The sequence below is a fragment of the Anabas testudineus genome, chromosome 2, assembly GCF_900324465.2.
Source record: "Anabas testudineus chromosome 2, fAnaTes1.2, whole genome shotgun sequence".
NCBI lineage: Eukaryota > Metazoa > Chordata > Actinopteri > Anabantiformes > Anabantidae > Anabas > Anabas testudineus.
Window position 1 is genome coordinate 32,559,145 of NC_046611.1, and position 17,227 is coordinate 32,576,371.

A 17,227-nucleotide genomic window follows, 5' to 3' on the forward strand; every position below is an offset into this window, starting at 1 on the left:
ACTCCCTTAGAAATTCTTAGGAAGGATGAGTTAGAACAAGTCTATTATACACATTGTGCTTTATTTGAGAGACACTTAACAAACAAATAAGTGGCTTGGTCTGACATGACAATTTATAAAAAAAAAGATTTAATTAAAAGTATGTGATCAACAGTGTTAAATGCCTTGGAGAGAGCAATAAAAAGGAAACACAATATTTATTACAATCCAGTGCCTGAATACTGCCATGCTAATTCTACAGAGAGAGACCATACCCCACTCAAAACGAGTCAAGTCATGGACAAAAGCTAGCCTTGATATATTGCAAATGCAAAGTATTAAAAGTATACCACCGTATTTAAATAAATATTATGTGATAACAATTCTGTATGGCACTGCATTTCATTTTTTTTTTACTGTATTATCCTTTCTGTGTTTGCACAAATCTCATTTCTCGCTGATCAAATTTCAGGTTTGGTGATTTTTGACTAAACTCGCTTTCCGTTGTGTGTATCTGTATCATAGCAACAGGACGGCGTGTAGGGGACAGAACGTGCGCTTGTCGTTTCCATGGACACAGCTGATAACACATTTGTAAACGTTTTGAAAGGGAAAAGCTGCCTGAAATTCACGGTAGGTTTGTATTTAAGTTCACAGATGGATGTAATAGATAATGGTACAAACACACTTTATTTTATGTTAATGAGGAAACGCTGAACATTAAAATTGTACTAGATAATGTTGTAGCTTAGCGTTGACGTAAGCTAAGGATGAACTAGATAGCTAACAGCTTGTTAACTGGAGTCCAGTTAGCAAACGCCAGCTAACTGAACAAGCGTTAATTAGCATAGTTAAAGTGAACTAGTCACCTAATGAGCTACTACAAACATGATTGCTGTGCTCAACTGGGATAAGTCTCTAGTAAGTCTCTAGTAAGCACTTTGAGATATGTGATTTAGAAAGATGCTACAAAAATAAACATACTGTATAGTTATTTCCATGATTGATTCATAATTTAATAATAATAATAAATTGTATGCATTGCAATGCATCTCAACTCAAGTTATTAAAATGTGCAATAGAGGGTAGTGTAAAATTATGCTGAGCCTTTATTATCCACACACACCATTTACTATTGCGTCATTGTTCAATTTCAGACTATTCCAGCTGATAAAATGGGAATATTGCTGAGCAGGGCAGCCCAGTGGACTACAGCCAGCTCTGGTACTGGAAAACTGGCATTTACACCGATGAATGAGTCCTTGTTGGAAGAAATCCTGTGCTTTGTTGAGCAGTTCAACTCTCAACACCCACAGGAGGCAGAGCATGTGTTCGATGAGCCACTCCAGTGGAGAACCACTTTAGTGGCATCTGATTTCAAAACAGACTATGACATCAGGTTAGTGTAATCATGAGGCAGGCAGCTAGCTGGCAAGTGCTTTTAGTATCACATGTCTGCACAGGATATGCTGTTACTGTGATGCCCAAATGTATTTAATCTGGCTATATTCAAAGCAGTAGGCTATAGTTTTAATATATAATTTTATTTTTAAGTAATACTGTGAACATTCTATTTTATTTCATTAGAAGGTTCTGGTCTGCTCTAAGTGTGTGGTTTGCTTTGTGATTGTGGCTCAGAAGCAAAGACATAGTAAAATGAAAATAACAGACTCCTCAGTTACGTTTATAATCTACTACAAAATAAATTATAATAGTGATAATAGTGTTTTATTTTTTTCCTCAGTAACTTAGGTGTACAGTCTTCTGAGAAAGACAGTAAAGGCCATCCTTTGTTGCTGCTCTCCCCTCCTACTGTTTATGTACGCAGCTTCAGCCAGCTCTCTAAACTAGTTAATCTGGCAGATAAGAAACTGGATGAGATTCGAGCATGTCTAGAAGGTAAGCACGACAACAGATGAAGTCTAAATAACTAATTTTTATCTTAAGTAGTCCAGCCACCAACATGTTTCCATTCTCCACAGGCACAGTTTGTCGGTCTTCTGAAACCAATCGATTAGTTATTCTTTACAGATATGGGGTCACCTTCAAAAAGATATACAATAAGATCAGTATCAGAAGTATTTGTCTGAATGAAGGATACACATAATGCCATATATGTGGTATAACTTATTTGGTGGAGGTTTTATAGAGACTAAATGTTGGCTAAGTTTGAGAAAAGAAATGTCTGTGGAAGAAATACAGTAAATTTAGAACCTGCTGTATCACATAAACTATTTTTTTTCAACCACTGTGATCAGCATATGAATCTTAACATTAAGATAAGTCTAACCTCTTTTTTGTTTAGAAAATAGAGACCCTTTAGTTAAGATTCTAGGTACTGGCTTTGCAAAGGTCCTGGAGAGAGAAGATGATACTGATGCCCTGCTTCTGGAAGACAAAGGGAAAGATGAGAGACTTGACTCAGAGGTCAAGGTCATGCTGTTTCACTTGCTCCAAAATATTGACAAACAACTCCTCAACAAGCTATTAGAAAAAATATCAGAGTAGGTGCTTCTCTTTTATCTCCTGCAACTTTAAATTTTAAACAGATTACCCATCCATACTGCACAGCTTTCCTCTCTCAGATACACCTAGTTTTACATATGCTTGTTTCTGATTGTAACAGAAAAGTTTTTCTACATTTTCATTACAGACAAGTCAGGCTCGACCCTACTGCAGTGAAAACTGAAGTGGAGTTGTTGAAACAATTCTGCAGTAAAGGCGAAAATAGGTTGTTGAAGTCTGTTCAATACACATCAGGTTTGAATTATCTTTACATTTTACTGGGCTGCAAGGAACACTAATTCTGGATATTCTTACAGTGTAATTACTCAGTCAGTACGTGCTGTTTGTTACATTGCAATGAAAACAATAAAAATATAGAAAAAATATATGATCTACATTGATATGTCATAAAATGTTATCTGATCTTCATCTAAGTCTAAGTATTAACAAAAATGGTGTGCCTAAAATTCTGATCTTTCATGTCTTTATTGAGAACAATCATACAAACCTCATAGTGATAGTGGAAAATTTATTTGAAACCTTGTAATAATGACCTCAAAGAAAGCTAACTGGAGTCAGGTGCTAGCATACCTGGAGACTTGTTATGAAAATTACTTAGAATTAGTTTGTAGGTGTGGACTAGAGCAACTTTGACTGACAAAAACGACTCAAACTTTTTGAGTTTGCCAAATGGGGACAGAGCTGTTGTAATTGTTCCCATGTTGCACTACATGTTATGAAGTTTGCAGCTAAATGTTTGTGGGTTTAAACTTGTTCACTTTTTTCTTGTTCTTTTAGATTATGAGTTTTTAAATGGCTGTCGTGCCCCTCTGTGGAGGCAGGTGCATGGTGAAATGTTTTACCTTGTAATTGAGCCCTATGACACTGAAAAACTCTACATTACCTGCAGCAACGCTGGAGTTTTTCTCAATGGGGTAAGACTATGAAGAGAAAGCATTACTGACTACAGCATTTGCCTTGAGTTGCTTGTCCTTTTTTATCAGCTCAATGTAAAATGTGACTTTTGGGAACTCTTACCAAAAGATTGCTGCTGCAAACCTCACTTTGCTTTTAAGAATGCTGGTGTACTGGGAAAGTTATCCCAGGGATAGCAATGCTGACTGTAAGTATATGAATGCTGTCATGTATGGTTGTTTGCATGATAAAAAAGAATACCATTCCAAAAGTCTGGCATGCCCTCAGTGCATAAACCAAAGGTTTTAACTGGGTTTTATGGCAAGAAAACAATCCCAAGCAATTTACTCTAACTAACTTTTTCTAATGAAAATAATAATAGCAATAATAATTTTTCATAGTGGCCAAAGGCTGCTCAACAAAATATTATGGGGTTGAATAATGTTGTCTGTTCTCTTGTTGGGAAAAAATTGGATTTCTCTTCAGTATTATTAATAAGATTAACAATTCTGAAAATAATAATGAATACTTTGTTCATGCCCTTATGAAAATTGTGGTTGGACAGCTGCCAGATGGTATGCCGGTGCTACTACGGGATTTCAGTCCCTTGTCTGACACCTCAGCAAGTAGCCAGAAGGAACCGGGAATCGAACCACTCAGACTATCATATGGGGTTGAATCATTTTTATTGCAAATGCAAGTAGTCTTTTTTAAGCAAAATTTATACCCTGTATTTATTTACATTGTGGCAAATTTGTGTAATTAAAAGTATGCTACAATAGCTGTCAGCACTCCTTTTTGGCAGTGCACCCATGGGTGTACAGACCACTGTCACTGCATTACTTTCATGCTGCCAAATAAAATGATTTTGTTGTGTCTATGTTTTAACTTGTTTATGGCTGTGTACTTGAGATGGGCATCAGAAATAATGAAATCCATTAGAAGTGTAAGTCACACTGTATGATATATGTATATGCGTTGAGATTTGACTGAGTTATGACTCTAAGAGGGGATCACTTTTTGAGCCAAAATGTACCTCATGCAGCATCTTTGCTTCCACTGTTTCCACAACTCTCCTTTCCCTCACTTGTGAGGCTTTTGGCTTTGTCCCAGAGTTTGTCTCAGTGGAAATAATTCTGATAATGTGAAAAAACAACATTAATGCATCAGTAATCCCAAAGGGCAATAGTATCTTAGGCCTAATTTGGTGGTTTTACACTTCCTCTTTGAGGCTGCCTACAGATAGTCTGAGCTTTCTTACACACAGATATTCCAGCTGACATGTGGGTGATATTACAATTGTGGTTTTTAGAATTGATAGGTATATTTTCTCTTTGTTTTCACAGGGCATAAAACAGATGGGGCAGGAAAGTGGCTATGAGAGAACAAGTGAGGTATTCAAGGACCTGCTAACACTTCTGAAGAACAGCTTGCATAATTTTGCCGAGAACATAAACAAACAGGTACAGTTGAAAACAGGCAGCTACAATTATCATCAACACGTTAAGACATCATTTTTGTAGCCTTAGGTTAGCTCCTAAGGCAAAGATTTGCCGGTGTCTTTGTCCTATGAACAAGGTTTTTTGTCTAACACTGATTTGATCTCAATTGCCGTGTGATTCATATTCATGAAGAGTTAGGATTGTGTAGTCAGTTCCTATGCTATTCCATGCAGGTGAGCTACTTTCTGGTTGTCAGTGTGTTGAAAACTTTCTGCATCTGCCTCTGTGTTCTAACATCAAAACACTAAATGTGGCATCATAAGTTCATCAGAGCCTTTAATGACCCCTTACTGCTCACTGCTATGTATAGACCTTAGATATGTGCAATGCAAAATGGAAAGGATATTGATGGTCTGGTCTAGTGCAGTCTAGTGTATATCTTATTCTTAAAGCAAAAATAATTATATATCTGTTCGAGCAAAGTGAGCAGTGTGAGTGGCCAGATTATTTCCCAGAACTTTTAAGACAAAGGTTCAAGTCAACACAAATAAAACAAAACAAGCATGAATTCTGAATTTAAATATTAAGATTTTCCACGTTAGAATTTATTTGGAAAGTTAGTACACAAGGCAAAGTTTCTATTACTGCCATTCATGTTTACTCTTTTCTTTTGGCTCTATCTTTGGCAATGTCAGTCTACCTCTTTAGTCCAAACTGATATATCTCTGCAAGTACTGGATTGCCATAGATCTTCAGTGATCCTTATATCTTTGGTGGGTGGTTTCTTGACTTTTCCTCAAGCCCCAATAGCAAATGTTAACATGTACAGCTAGCTAAATACCTACTGGAACAATTTGGTACAGACCTTTATGTTTCCCCTGAGAGGAACTATAATAACTTTGGCGATCCTTGGACTTTTCGTTTAGCCATTTCCAGGTCAAAACTTTGCTTTCCTTAATGAAAAAAAACTAAAAAACTTCAGTTAAGCCAAGTCTAAACCAAGACCAATATATTGAGTTTAATTGAAAAATTCAGTTATGCCGCTAAATCATCAGAAATTCTCTCAAGGCACTTTACATAGTCAGATGTTTGTGAAGATTTTCCGTCATCCAGGTGATGTTATCTGGAAGTTGAGTCATTGCAGCTGGTCTTGTTAGATAGAAATGTTTCACTATTCATCCAAAAGCAACTTCCAGTTTACATAGCAAGGTTAGGACCTTTAAGAATTATATAGAAAACCTAACAAATCCATGTTGAATCAATACTAGGCGAGCATGAAAATCTCTCTTTAACGGAATAAATCTCAAGTAGAACTAGACTCAGCAGCATACATAAGAGATGGTTTAGAGTCACCTAAGACAGCTCTAACTAAAGGCTTTATCAAATGTACACTGTCATGCTCTAAAGCTGTGTAGATTATAGTAAGCAGCAAGTCTAAAAATGTCGAAGGCAAATGTTGAATGGACCACTCAGAGACTAGTTTCTACAAAACCAGAAAATTTAAAAAAAAGGATGAAGTGCACTACATACTTGGTGTTTGTCTACATGCAGCATAGAGCCATATAAATGTACCAAAAATGACCAGAATGTGGATTTTGCAAAATTTGGGCACTTTACCTTTGCATGTAAAAAGAATCTCTAGATCTGCCTTCTTCACTGGAAAAAAATTGCTACACTAAAATGAGGAGCATCCTGTTTCATAGTGAGATGAAATACTAGTGCACACATTTGTTATTTCTAGACTAGACTAATGATGGGTGTTGTCACAATAACCCCTTAAGCCTTAAATTAATCAAAAAATGTGTATTGACCAAAATTATCTCCTCCATTAGGTTTTTTTCATTGGCATAGGATTTAAAATTAATCTCCTTAGATGTAACACACTTAGATATGATTGACTTATGATAAGCATATCTTAAAAAAACCTAATTTCACCACATTATCCCAATAGGGCACTTCACTTTTAGTGCAGGTCTACTTGTGTATCAAGTATGTAGACACCCTGTTTACTTTTAAAGGGTAGGCTTAAGGGGAAATCCTTGTGAAAAAACTCCTGTCTGAAAATGATCATATAGATATAGATCATAGGAATAATCCTATGCATGTGGTCACACAATTGCTTCGCTAATTATTTTTCAAGGATTTTAGAAATAAAAGGCAGATTGGAAAGAGGTTGTCTAAAACACCTGCATCTAAAGTATGTTTTTAGCAGGCGATATTGAACATGCTAAATATTCTGAACTTTAAAAAAAAAAAAGAATTAAATAACAGTGACTTTAAGACTATTTTTAATAAAAAGAAACAATACACCTTTTAATAACCAAAAGGGGAACTATTCTGTGTAAAGTTTTGAAGAATTGTTATTTAATTCCAATACCTTAATAAATACTGAATTGTCACGTGGGCCTGCATACTGTTGAGCACAGGCAATTTTATGTATTTCATGTGTCAGTGAGACTGTTCTGTATTTTTAATATGTATCCTTTTGGAATGAAATAGCCAACACTTTTGTCTCAAATAAACCGAGGCACCATATAAGATGGTGGGTGGAAAATGGTGCACAGATTTAGAAGAAGCACCAATGAACATTAGAACATTAGAATTATTTTGTTTTATTAGGGCTCAACCCAAGTATTTACAGTTTTACTGGTGGAATTTATAGTATACAATGCTCACCAGTAGCATTTCTGGGCAAGTCCTTTTCCTTACTCTTCAGCCTCTGTCATTTCCCCCTTACTAACAGGATTTTGCAGTTCAAGAAATGCATTTAACACAAATGATCGAGCATGTGGAATCAGTTGATGCAGAGGAACAAGGCCAACCCCAGAGGTCTTACGAACAACAGGAAAATAATGTGGATAACAAGGCTAGACAACAGCATATGCCTATCGAGGCAGATGGCGAGAAGACATATGAACCTTGTCCAAGATGGAAGAATCTTGTTCTCTTGTCTCTATGTGGGTATGTCATGATTCTTTAGAAGATATGACCGAAATATCTTCAGGCTACTATGTACTATGCTTACTATGCTTACTATGTATGAGTGGTGGGGATTCAACTTGCTGAAAAGAAGCACTTCAGATAATGGTGATGGCAAGCCTGAACATACTGTATGTGTTTAATGTACACTGCCCGTCTTAATAAAAAAACGGAGAAAACTAAACTACTAAACTAAATAAATAGGTAAGAGCCTCTTATTGGATAATTACTGCATGGATTCATATTTTCAGTGTATCTTCCAGGAGACAAACTACAACAATGATTAAATGGTTTCTAAATATTAGAGAAAGTGCAAATATTTCACAGTGACCTGTGTTAATAAAATCATCCATAGTGTGGAAACTGCCCAATTACTCACAGAACACTTGGCAAACGGGCTCTAAAAGATCTATTGCATATAGGCTTTGATTGATTGAAGTTGTTGCAGCTGTATCTTGTGATATCTGTGATACCAATTTCAGGAGAAACTGGCTCAGGATAAAAGTATCTCAGTTTCTGAAAACCCATTTGAACTCTCAACTCCAATTGTTAAATAATGATTATGTTATATAAAGAATAATTTTCAAATTAGAAACAGGCATAATGACTCTTATTTCACATCATTACAGTAAAACAGAAGAAGCAAACCCTAGTAAGAGATCAGGAGAGGAGAAGTCTGGTGAAATACAGAATAAAAAGCTGGGACTCGCAGCCAAGAGCAAGATGAAAGCAGAATTCTCTGTGTCCTCTTTACATGGACGTGTGTCCTCTCAGAAAATGTAAGTGTCCTCTCCTTTATTAGAATGTAAAACAGGGTCTTTCTTTAGACAGAGGCAGGAAGAACTTGAGGTCAACCGATATTGATAATAAGAAGTAATGCTTTTCTTATTAGTATTAAAGTTTGTTTTGGAACGTATCAGTCCATGTGCTGAAAACATGTGGTGAATGATATTATATGATGGCGACTTCAGTCATTCAGTGATTTTATTCCAGTCTTTATTTACCTGTTGCTAATATTCTGGGGAGGTTTAGACTTGACAATTGAATTTCAAAATTTGTAATAGGTCTCTTTGTGTGGGATGATCATGTTGTTTTTTTCATTTGATTTCATACTATTATATTTCATTTGTTGTGTGTATATGTATTACATAGGTATTACACTTTTCCACACCTTAGCAGAACGGCAACTTTTGTAAAAACTGCTTTTTTTGTTCAGTAAAACCCCAGGAAGAGCACTTCCAGTGGAACTTTTCAGTGAGAGTTCATCTGAAAGTGAGGAAGAAGAGGAGCAGGCAGAGCGCCGTCCAGAGAGTAACACAGACCTGCCTGCTGAATACTGGCAGATCCAGAAACTGGTCAAGTACCTTAAGGTATGGGAAAATCATCCTTTACTGTGACAGCATCCCACAACAAACAAGTTAACGGTAAAGTACATGCTTTTTTCATCTGTACAAGAATAATAATGCTAACCTCAATCAGTATTTATATTCAAAAACCTCTAGATTGCAGTGTGTGGAAAATTAAACAGTGCATCTCGAAAGTGTTCACAGCACATAACTTCTTCCACATTTTGTTAAGCCTTATTCCAAAATAGATTAAATGCATAATTTTCCTCAAAATTCTACAAACAGTACCCCATAATGATAATGTGAAAGAAGTTTGTTTAAAATCTTTGCAAATTTATTAAAAATAAAATTGAACGTGAAATCACATGTACATAAGTGTTCATACACCCTTGCCATGACACTCAAAAAAAGCACTTAAGATAGCTAATGTCACAGAAGATCATTTTCCAGTCACATACTTCCATCTGGCTGTCTGTCTCAGTCATATAAAGGTACTACTAAGTTAAAAAGAGGATTAAATTACATAGATTATTCCTATTTAAAATCATGCTTTGTAGAAAGATGCTTATTGAAGTGGTTGGCTTGGCCTTTGGATTCCTGGTTTCTGACACAGGCCTGTTTGTTTGCACATGCAAACCAAGGTTACGGAGAAAAGAGCTGTCTGACAATAGCAGCTGCACACATTGTTTACCTTAGACCAAAGAAGCATGAAGTTGCATGTCTTATAGGTCTGACAGGACATGACTATTAATGTTTCAAAACATGGAAAGAAAAGAATAGAGAACTATAACAATGACCACTGGACTTTAGGAATTATTATGTCTCACTTGGTGGATCCTATTACTGTATATATGTATCTGGGCAGTTCATGTAGACAGATTATATGCAATTACTTCTGCAGTAATTTCCTTTAGACCAGATTTGTTCAGCACTTTCATTGCTGGAAAAAATATTGTGTAAATGAATTAATGCTGTCTCAATGTACTGTAACAACCTGTGGTCCCCAACCTTTTTTCGCACCACAGACCTGTTTAATGGCAGGCAATATTTTCACGACCGGCCTTTAAGGTGTGACGGATAAATACAACGAAATAAAATGATATGACCGGAACTGGTATTTTCTAAATATATAGGGATTTTCGATCAAAATGATATGCATATTATGCAGAGCGAGCTTGGTGCGTGGGAACAACCTGTCCCACTAAATCCATATTTCAAGTACGTCTCCTGGTATTGTTTGTTAAATCCAACTTTCTTTTTCTTTGAAGTCGTAGGCTCTTCTTTTGTCTCCTCACTGGCTCTTTCATCCTGCGCAAAGAAACTTTCCAAAGACGTTTGTTTTTTGTTCATTTTGCTAGCTTGGGGGTTTCAATTTAGAGATAATGTATTATGTATTACCAGCCGGTGCAGCCCCTTTAAGAAGATAGCAGATGTAGGTAATATGAGCGAGGCAAGTATCTTGACATGCATTACGAGGGAGTCATAGACAGATGTGGAGGAGAGAATCCAGTACTTCAAAAATAAAACATTGTTTAGAATCAGATAATGAATAAAACGAAAATAATGTAAGTTATGTATTCTTTCTGTGGTATCAATTGACCCACGGACCGGTGCCAGTCTGCGGCCCGGGGGTTGGGGACCACTGATCTACATGACATATTTTAATACAGCATAGAATTTCTTGATATTACCAACAGATTTGTGTTCTAACTTGTGTTTACAGTAAATTTTTAAGGTAGACATTTTTAAAATGGAAGGAATTTCTCTCTCTAAAAGAAAACTGCTTTACAAGAATATGTATAGAGGTGAATTCAGATAAACAAAATCTTAAATTGAGTTTTAGGCTTGTGTATGCATTACTTTTTCAACAAGATGCAGCACTGCAATAACCAACATGTCCCAGATTTCTATCTGTCTGGAAACCACAAAGCACAGTTATTTATGGGACTTGTCCAGTAGTAATTTTATAATATCATTACCATCAGATGCTGAATCTTGCCATGAGCCAAGGTAAATATCTGTTTTATTTTAGAAGATTTTTTCCCCTCTTTTTTCTTGCACTATTAACAGCCGTTTGTACTCTAGGAAGTTTAACCCTTTTATAAGGTGACATATACATGTGTTTTAATTATATTTATGTAAGAATACTTGCTTAGGGTTTTAGGTGTGTTTATTTTTATACCTGTAAGACTGGAGACCTGTGACTAAGTGATTGTGTCGGTGTAGTGCACTATAAGAAAACCTGGCTTTTAAGAAAATTTACCTGCCTTATTCTTGGATGTAATAAGGTAAGATAAGATCAAACTTTATTGATCCCACTGCAGGAAAATTTACATTTACAATTAGTCATTTGGCAGACGCTTTTATCCAAAGCAACTTACAAGTGAGATACAAGGTACAAGGCAAAGTCAGGGTAAGTGTAAAGGTCTAGTCTCAGGACCCCTACTAGAGCTAGGCCACAGCTGGGATTCGTACCCCAGTCTTCTGCATGGAGGAAGGCGATCTTACCACTACACTATCCAGACGCCAAAAATCAACTTGTTTAGAAGCTCACAAAACAGTTAAGGTGCAAGCAGTGCAAAAAGAGCAGTAAATACACTGCCCGTCCAAAACAGAAAGTCACAAACTCTAATATTTTGTTGAACTGCCTTTAGCTTTGATCGCATTCGCCGTAGCATTGTTTCGATAAGCTTCTGCAGTGTCACAACATTATTCCCATTCAGAGTTGCCATAATGTTTTTGCCAGGATCTTTGATGATTGGAGATTTGGACCGCTGTGCAAAGTCTTCTCCAGTGCACTCCAAATATTCTCAATGGGATTAAGGTCTGGACCCTGTTGAAAATATCTCTGTCTGAAAATGATGTGTCATGCTCCCTGAACCACTCTTTCACAATTTGAGCCCCTCTAATCCTGGCATTGTCATCTTAGAATATAGCCATGCCTTCAGGGAAGAGAAAATCCATTGATGGAATAACCTGGTCTTTCAATATATTCAGGTAGTCAGCTGACCTCATTCTTCAGGCACATAATGTTGCTGAACCTAGACCTGACCAACTGCAGCAACCCCAGATCATCCCACTGCCCCCCTAGGCTTGTACTGTAGGCATTAGGCATCACCCGCCCCACCCAACACTCTGGAACAGGGTAAATCTGGACTCATCAGACCTTCTTCCATTAGACAGTTCCTAACCTAATTTTATCAGTTTCAGTATTCTCCTTAGATGTATTCTTTGCTAGATCCATGCCAATAATTTGACTATTCTGAAACAGATTAACATCTTTTCCACAACCATAGGAAGTCTATTTCGCATGGTTGTTTAAGAAATGAGAAGCTACTCAAAGCCCAGTTCGGGTTAAATGACTTGTTGGCAGCTAAAGCATAATCCTCCATGAAGTAATTATCCAAGGGAGGCTCTTACCTAGTTGCTTACTTATATCCAGGTGGTGACTTTTTTTTGGCGGACAGTGTATATGATTTTAGAAATGTACACCAGCAACTTAGTAATTATAACACTACTATGTCAACATGAGAAGGGAAAATCTGCGCTTTGGTTTTAAACCTAAGTCTCCCTACATATAAAGGGCAGGTTCAGATTTCTGTTTAACAACTATTTTACTGTTTTCTTCTAAATGTAGTGACCCTTTTTTCTCGATTCAAATAATCTCCTACTACAGCTGTGAATAAATGAAAGCATGCAAGCAGAACTTTAAATACAGTTTTTAGACTTCGCGCTTAGAGATTATTACTATTCAGACAAGCAGCAATGGTATTTCTATTATATATATTATCACATACAGTTAGTATCCTTTGAGGTTACCTACTAGATACCTACAGTATAACATCCAGACCAAAATCTCCTAGCAAGGGAATAATTAAATATTATTCATATCTTACAGATTTGCCACAGATAGAATTCTGATTTAATGGATTCAAAGTAATTGTCTTAAACTGTTGAGTTGCACAGTCTTACAGCGTTAGGAATGAAAGATCTGTGTGATGTTATGTAATGTGTAAAGTAGTGTGTGATATTTTGTAATCATTTCTCAAAATTAAATAAATAAAAAGCTTTTATCCCTATTAAGCACCACATGACTTTTAATGGTAAGTTTGGCAGCTAAGCTGAAAAATGCCATGTTTTGTCTGTGTTTAAAGACAAAATTTACCAGCTATTATAAGTTAATTTGATCTGTCTCGTTCCAAATTATTAAACAATTAGCATATTCTCACAAGGCTTTAATAGTTTACAGGTAAACAATTGAATATTATGTGTTTTGCACATTTTCTTACTTTTAGTTGTTTTTTACTTCCTACATCAAACTATTAGTAATACTATACAGCTTTCATAAAATGTAATGTCATCATAGCTTTCTCCATAGTTTTCAAATCATATTTCAGTTACTAAAAGTTTATTTTCAGTGTGAAAATATCTGATGATCTGGGTCTTGACACATATGGTTGTGTGTTCAGCCCAGTTTCAGTACTACTACCCTGCAGTTATATCTAGTCCGATTCTAAGGTTGCTTTTACACCACAGTGCATTTGCTTTGGTCCGAATCAGTGGATGAGTATGTAAACTTGGAGCGTTTTCCTCTGTTTCAGTGTACAAAAATGCGCCACGTCAAATCATGGGAGAACGTTCTCTCCGCTTATTGGTCAGATGTGTCTGCCACAGGAACAAAAAAAGGAAAATGTAGAAAGAAGGTAAAATGTTGTGGACTACAGACCTGGTGTCTGTAAGGAACCTCACCTTCTCCGCAATCAATCAGATATATCTTGATCCGCAACATCTAGCGAACTCTGGTGCGGTCCTGGTGAGAAAGTGTGCCAAACAAAAACATGTTGTCTGAGTACAACGTACAGTAGTCCACAACATTCTACCTTCTACCTGTATTTTTTATTTTTTTGTTCTGCTGCAGACACATCTGACCAATAAGCGGAGAGACCATTCTTACGTAATTTGACTTGACGCATTTTCGTACACTTTTTCTTAGTGTGTAAAGAAACCGAACCAAGAGGAAAACGCTCCAAGTTTACAAACTCATCCACTGATTCGGATCAAAGCAAATGCACTGGAAAATGCATTCTGCTTCTTCAGGGGAACCAGGCTAGAATAAGACCTCCATTCAATAAAGTCAAGACCTCAGCTCTGGCTGAGACACCTGCAGTAAAGGAAGGAGCTAAATGCATCTTGAAGTGTCTAATATCAAGTTCCCCTCATGAATTGAATTTTCTGCTCTACACAGTTTAATCTCTTCTAAACACACTTTGAAATATGTAATTCCAACAGGTAAAACCTTTATATAGTGGCAGTAGCTCAGTTGGTAGATCAGTCTTCCATGAGTTACATGGGAAAGTGTCTTTGGGCAAGACACTGAAATCCTAGTAACACCACCATTTATATGCAGCTGTTCAGCAACAATTTTCCCAAAAGGATTAATAAAGGATGCTATTATTATTTATTTTGTTATTATACAGTTGTCTTTTATCATTAATGTATGTGCTGATTTTAAATGTCTCATTAATGAATAGTATCTGGTTAGCTGAGGATTTTTTTTATATAGGGAACATGGCAGTTCCATTACAACATTTATGCTACATTTTCAGTGATGTTCCCGTCATGTCCCTCCTTTAGACTATATTCGCCAACCTCCTAAAATGTCAAATTGTTGTGAAGCTAATAAAGCATAAGGTTTGGAATATTAGAGATGTCTTTGAATCCTCTAAATGAGAATTTGTATATATATATATATATTTATGGCAACCTGGAACATACATGGAAGATATCAATAATATTTAATTATTCACTTGCCAGGAGATTTTGGTCTGGATTTTATACTGTAGTTATGTAGTAGGTATATATGATACTAACTACATGTGAAATTATGAAAATACCATTGCTGCTTGTTGGAATAATAACTATCTCTAAGCGCCTAGCCTAAAAACTGTATTTAAAGTTCCATAATGCTTTCCTTTTATTCACAGCTATAGTAGGAGATTATTTGAATTGAAAGAAAAGGGTCACTACATTTAGAAGAAAATAGTAAAAATCTAGTTAAATAGTCAAATAGTCAAATTATTGGCAAGCATCAAGCAAAGAAAACAAGTAAGGATATTGCTGAAGTTGCTAAAATTGGGTTAAGAAATGTTCAATAGAAGAAGGTCATGTGGTCTGATGAGTCCAGATTTACCCTGTTCCAGAGTGATGGGTGCATCAGGATTAGAAGAGAGGCAAGTGAAGTGATGCACCCATTATGCCTAGTGCCTACAGTACAAGCCTGTGGCGGCAGTGCTATGATCTGGGGTTGCTGCAGTTGGTCAGGTCTAGGTTCAGCAACATTATGTGCCCGAAGAATGAGGTCAGCTGACTACATGAATATACTGAATGACCAGGTTATTCCAATAATGGATTTTTTCTTCCATGATTTTACGGGCATATTCTACGATGACAATGCCAGGATTCAGGGGGCTCAAATTGTGAAAGAGTGGTTCAGGAAGCATGACACATCATTTTCACACATGGATTGGCGACCACAGAGTCCAGACCTCAACCCCATTGAAAATCTTTGGAATGTGCTGGAGAAGACTTTGCACAGCGGTCCAACTCTCTCATCATCAATACAAGATCTTAGAGAAAAATGAATGCAACTCTGATGGAATAAATGTTGTGACATTGCAGAAGCTTATCAAAACAATGCCATGGTGAATGTGTGCCTTTACCAAAGCAAAAGGCAGTATATATGGCAACTGTCAAAACATATTCTATTTTTCAGATGCTAACTCTTCATTAGTTTCAGGGTTTTAGCACTAATTGTGTCCTATTTTATCTTGGGACCAACATCTAATGGTTTCTAGCCATAATGCTGTGGTCAAAGCTAAGTGCTATGTTAGCAAATAATTTCTTTACATTATTGTTTAACCCCACAATTATGAGCAACAACCAACTGTAGTATAAACAGAACAGTGTCAGCAGGAGTGGTACACAAATTGAAAAATGGTGAGGGAATAGAGGAAGATTTGTATCCCCACTTTTACAGAGGTCTATTTAATGTCTCATTTACTCCTCCTTTCTACCTTTTTGTCTGCCATTTTTGTTCATTCTGCATTTGTTATTTCAGGGAGGCGACCCCACGGCCACTGTACTCACTTTGTGTGCCATGATGGACTTTAATTTAATGCAAGAGGCGTGCCAACTGGCCATCCGGGATGTGGGTGGCCTTGAAGTCCTTATTAACTTGCTGGATACAGATGAAGTTAAATGCAAAGTAAGTGCTAACCCAGGTGTTTCTAGACCTTTTTTTATCCCAGCCCCCCTATAAAAAATTACCAGAGTTTTTTTTCTCTTTGTCCCTGAATGTGGGTGTCCAGTTTGGCAGATAGGTCAGCAGTTTCCCAAGTGAAAGACAAGAGTTGGTAGTTCAGGCTATTTTCCTCCAAAAGGAAAACTAAAACATTCAAAAGCAAATATATATAAATTAACCATATCAAAAAGCACATTTACATATCTACAACAGAATGACATATGTCCCATCCTAGTCAAATGACATTGAAAGCGTGCCATGATGTGCTAAAAACTAGCCTATTAGCTCAATGCAAATACATAATTGAATTCCCTCTTATCTACATGCTAACTGAGATTGACATCAGTAGTTGTTGGATGATTTGTGTGCTTCCGCTAGTTAAGCGTAACACCAATTAAATCTTCATCGGTCAGAAGGAATTGGGAGACATCTCTAGGTTAAGTTCTTTCCATTTATTCTCCTCACAGCAGTTCAACAACATGCAACATCCAGTATCCAAAGTCTACAAATGATGCATGGATGTGAGTTTGTGGTTGTATATAACTATGTGTGTGGTTACCTTGAATTTGAAACAGCATAACAATAAATAAACACAAAGGTCTGTGGCATCTGGTAATCAAAGAATAACTAAATACAACCAAATGTATGGGTAAGATAACATGGTGCCATTTCCAGTAAAACACAAACGTAATTAGCCATACAGCTTCATATGGCCACAAGAGGGAGCTCTAAGATCACAAATGACCATATGCAATATTTTA

The 17,227-nt window shown here is 36.5% G+C and overlaps 1 protein-coding gene across 2 annotated transcripts in view; it reads left to right on the plus strand.

Moving 5' to 3' along the window:
* Positions 1-546: 546 nt before the first annotated feature.
* armc4 (armadillo repeat containing 4) overlaps positions 547-17,227 on the plus strand; it is a 46,814-nt gene continuing 30,133 nt past the window's right edge. The window contains exons 1-11 of one of the 2 annotated variants that reach the window (XM_026364445.1): positions 547-612; positions 1,137-1,378; positions 1,724-1,878; positions 2,285-2,483; positions 2,633-2,739; positions 3,283-3,419; positions 4,746-4,862; positions 7,585-7,802; positions 8,450-8,599; positions 9,037-9,190; positions 16,284-16,430. In XM_026364445.1, coding sequence (XP_026220230.1) covers positions 550-612; positions 1,137-1,378; positions 1,724-1,878; positions 2,285-2,483; positions 2,633-2,739; positions 3,283-3,419; positions 4,746-4,862; positions 7,585-7,802; positions 8,450-8,599; positions 9,037-9,190; positions 16,284-16,430 — 1,689 coding nt within the window. In that variant the 5' untranslated portion in view covers positions 547-549. The remainder of the gene's footprint in view (positions 613-1,136; positions 1,379-1,723; positions 1,879-2,284; positions 2,484-2,632; positions 2,740-3,282; positions 3,420-4,745; positions 4,863-7,584; positions 7,803-8,449; positions 8,600-9,036; positions 9,191-16,283; positions 16,431-17,227) is intronic. The other variant, XM_026364446.1, reaches the window with a different exon arrangement.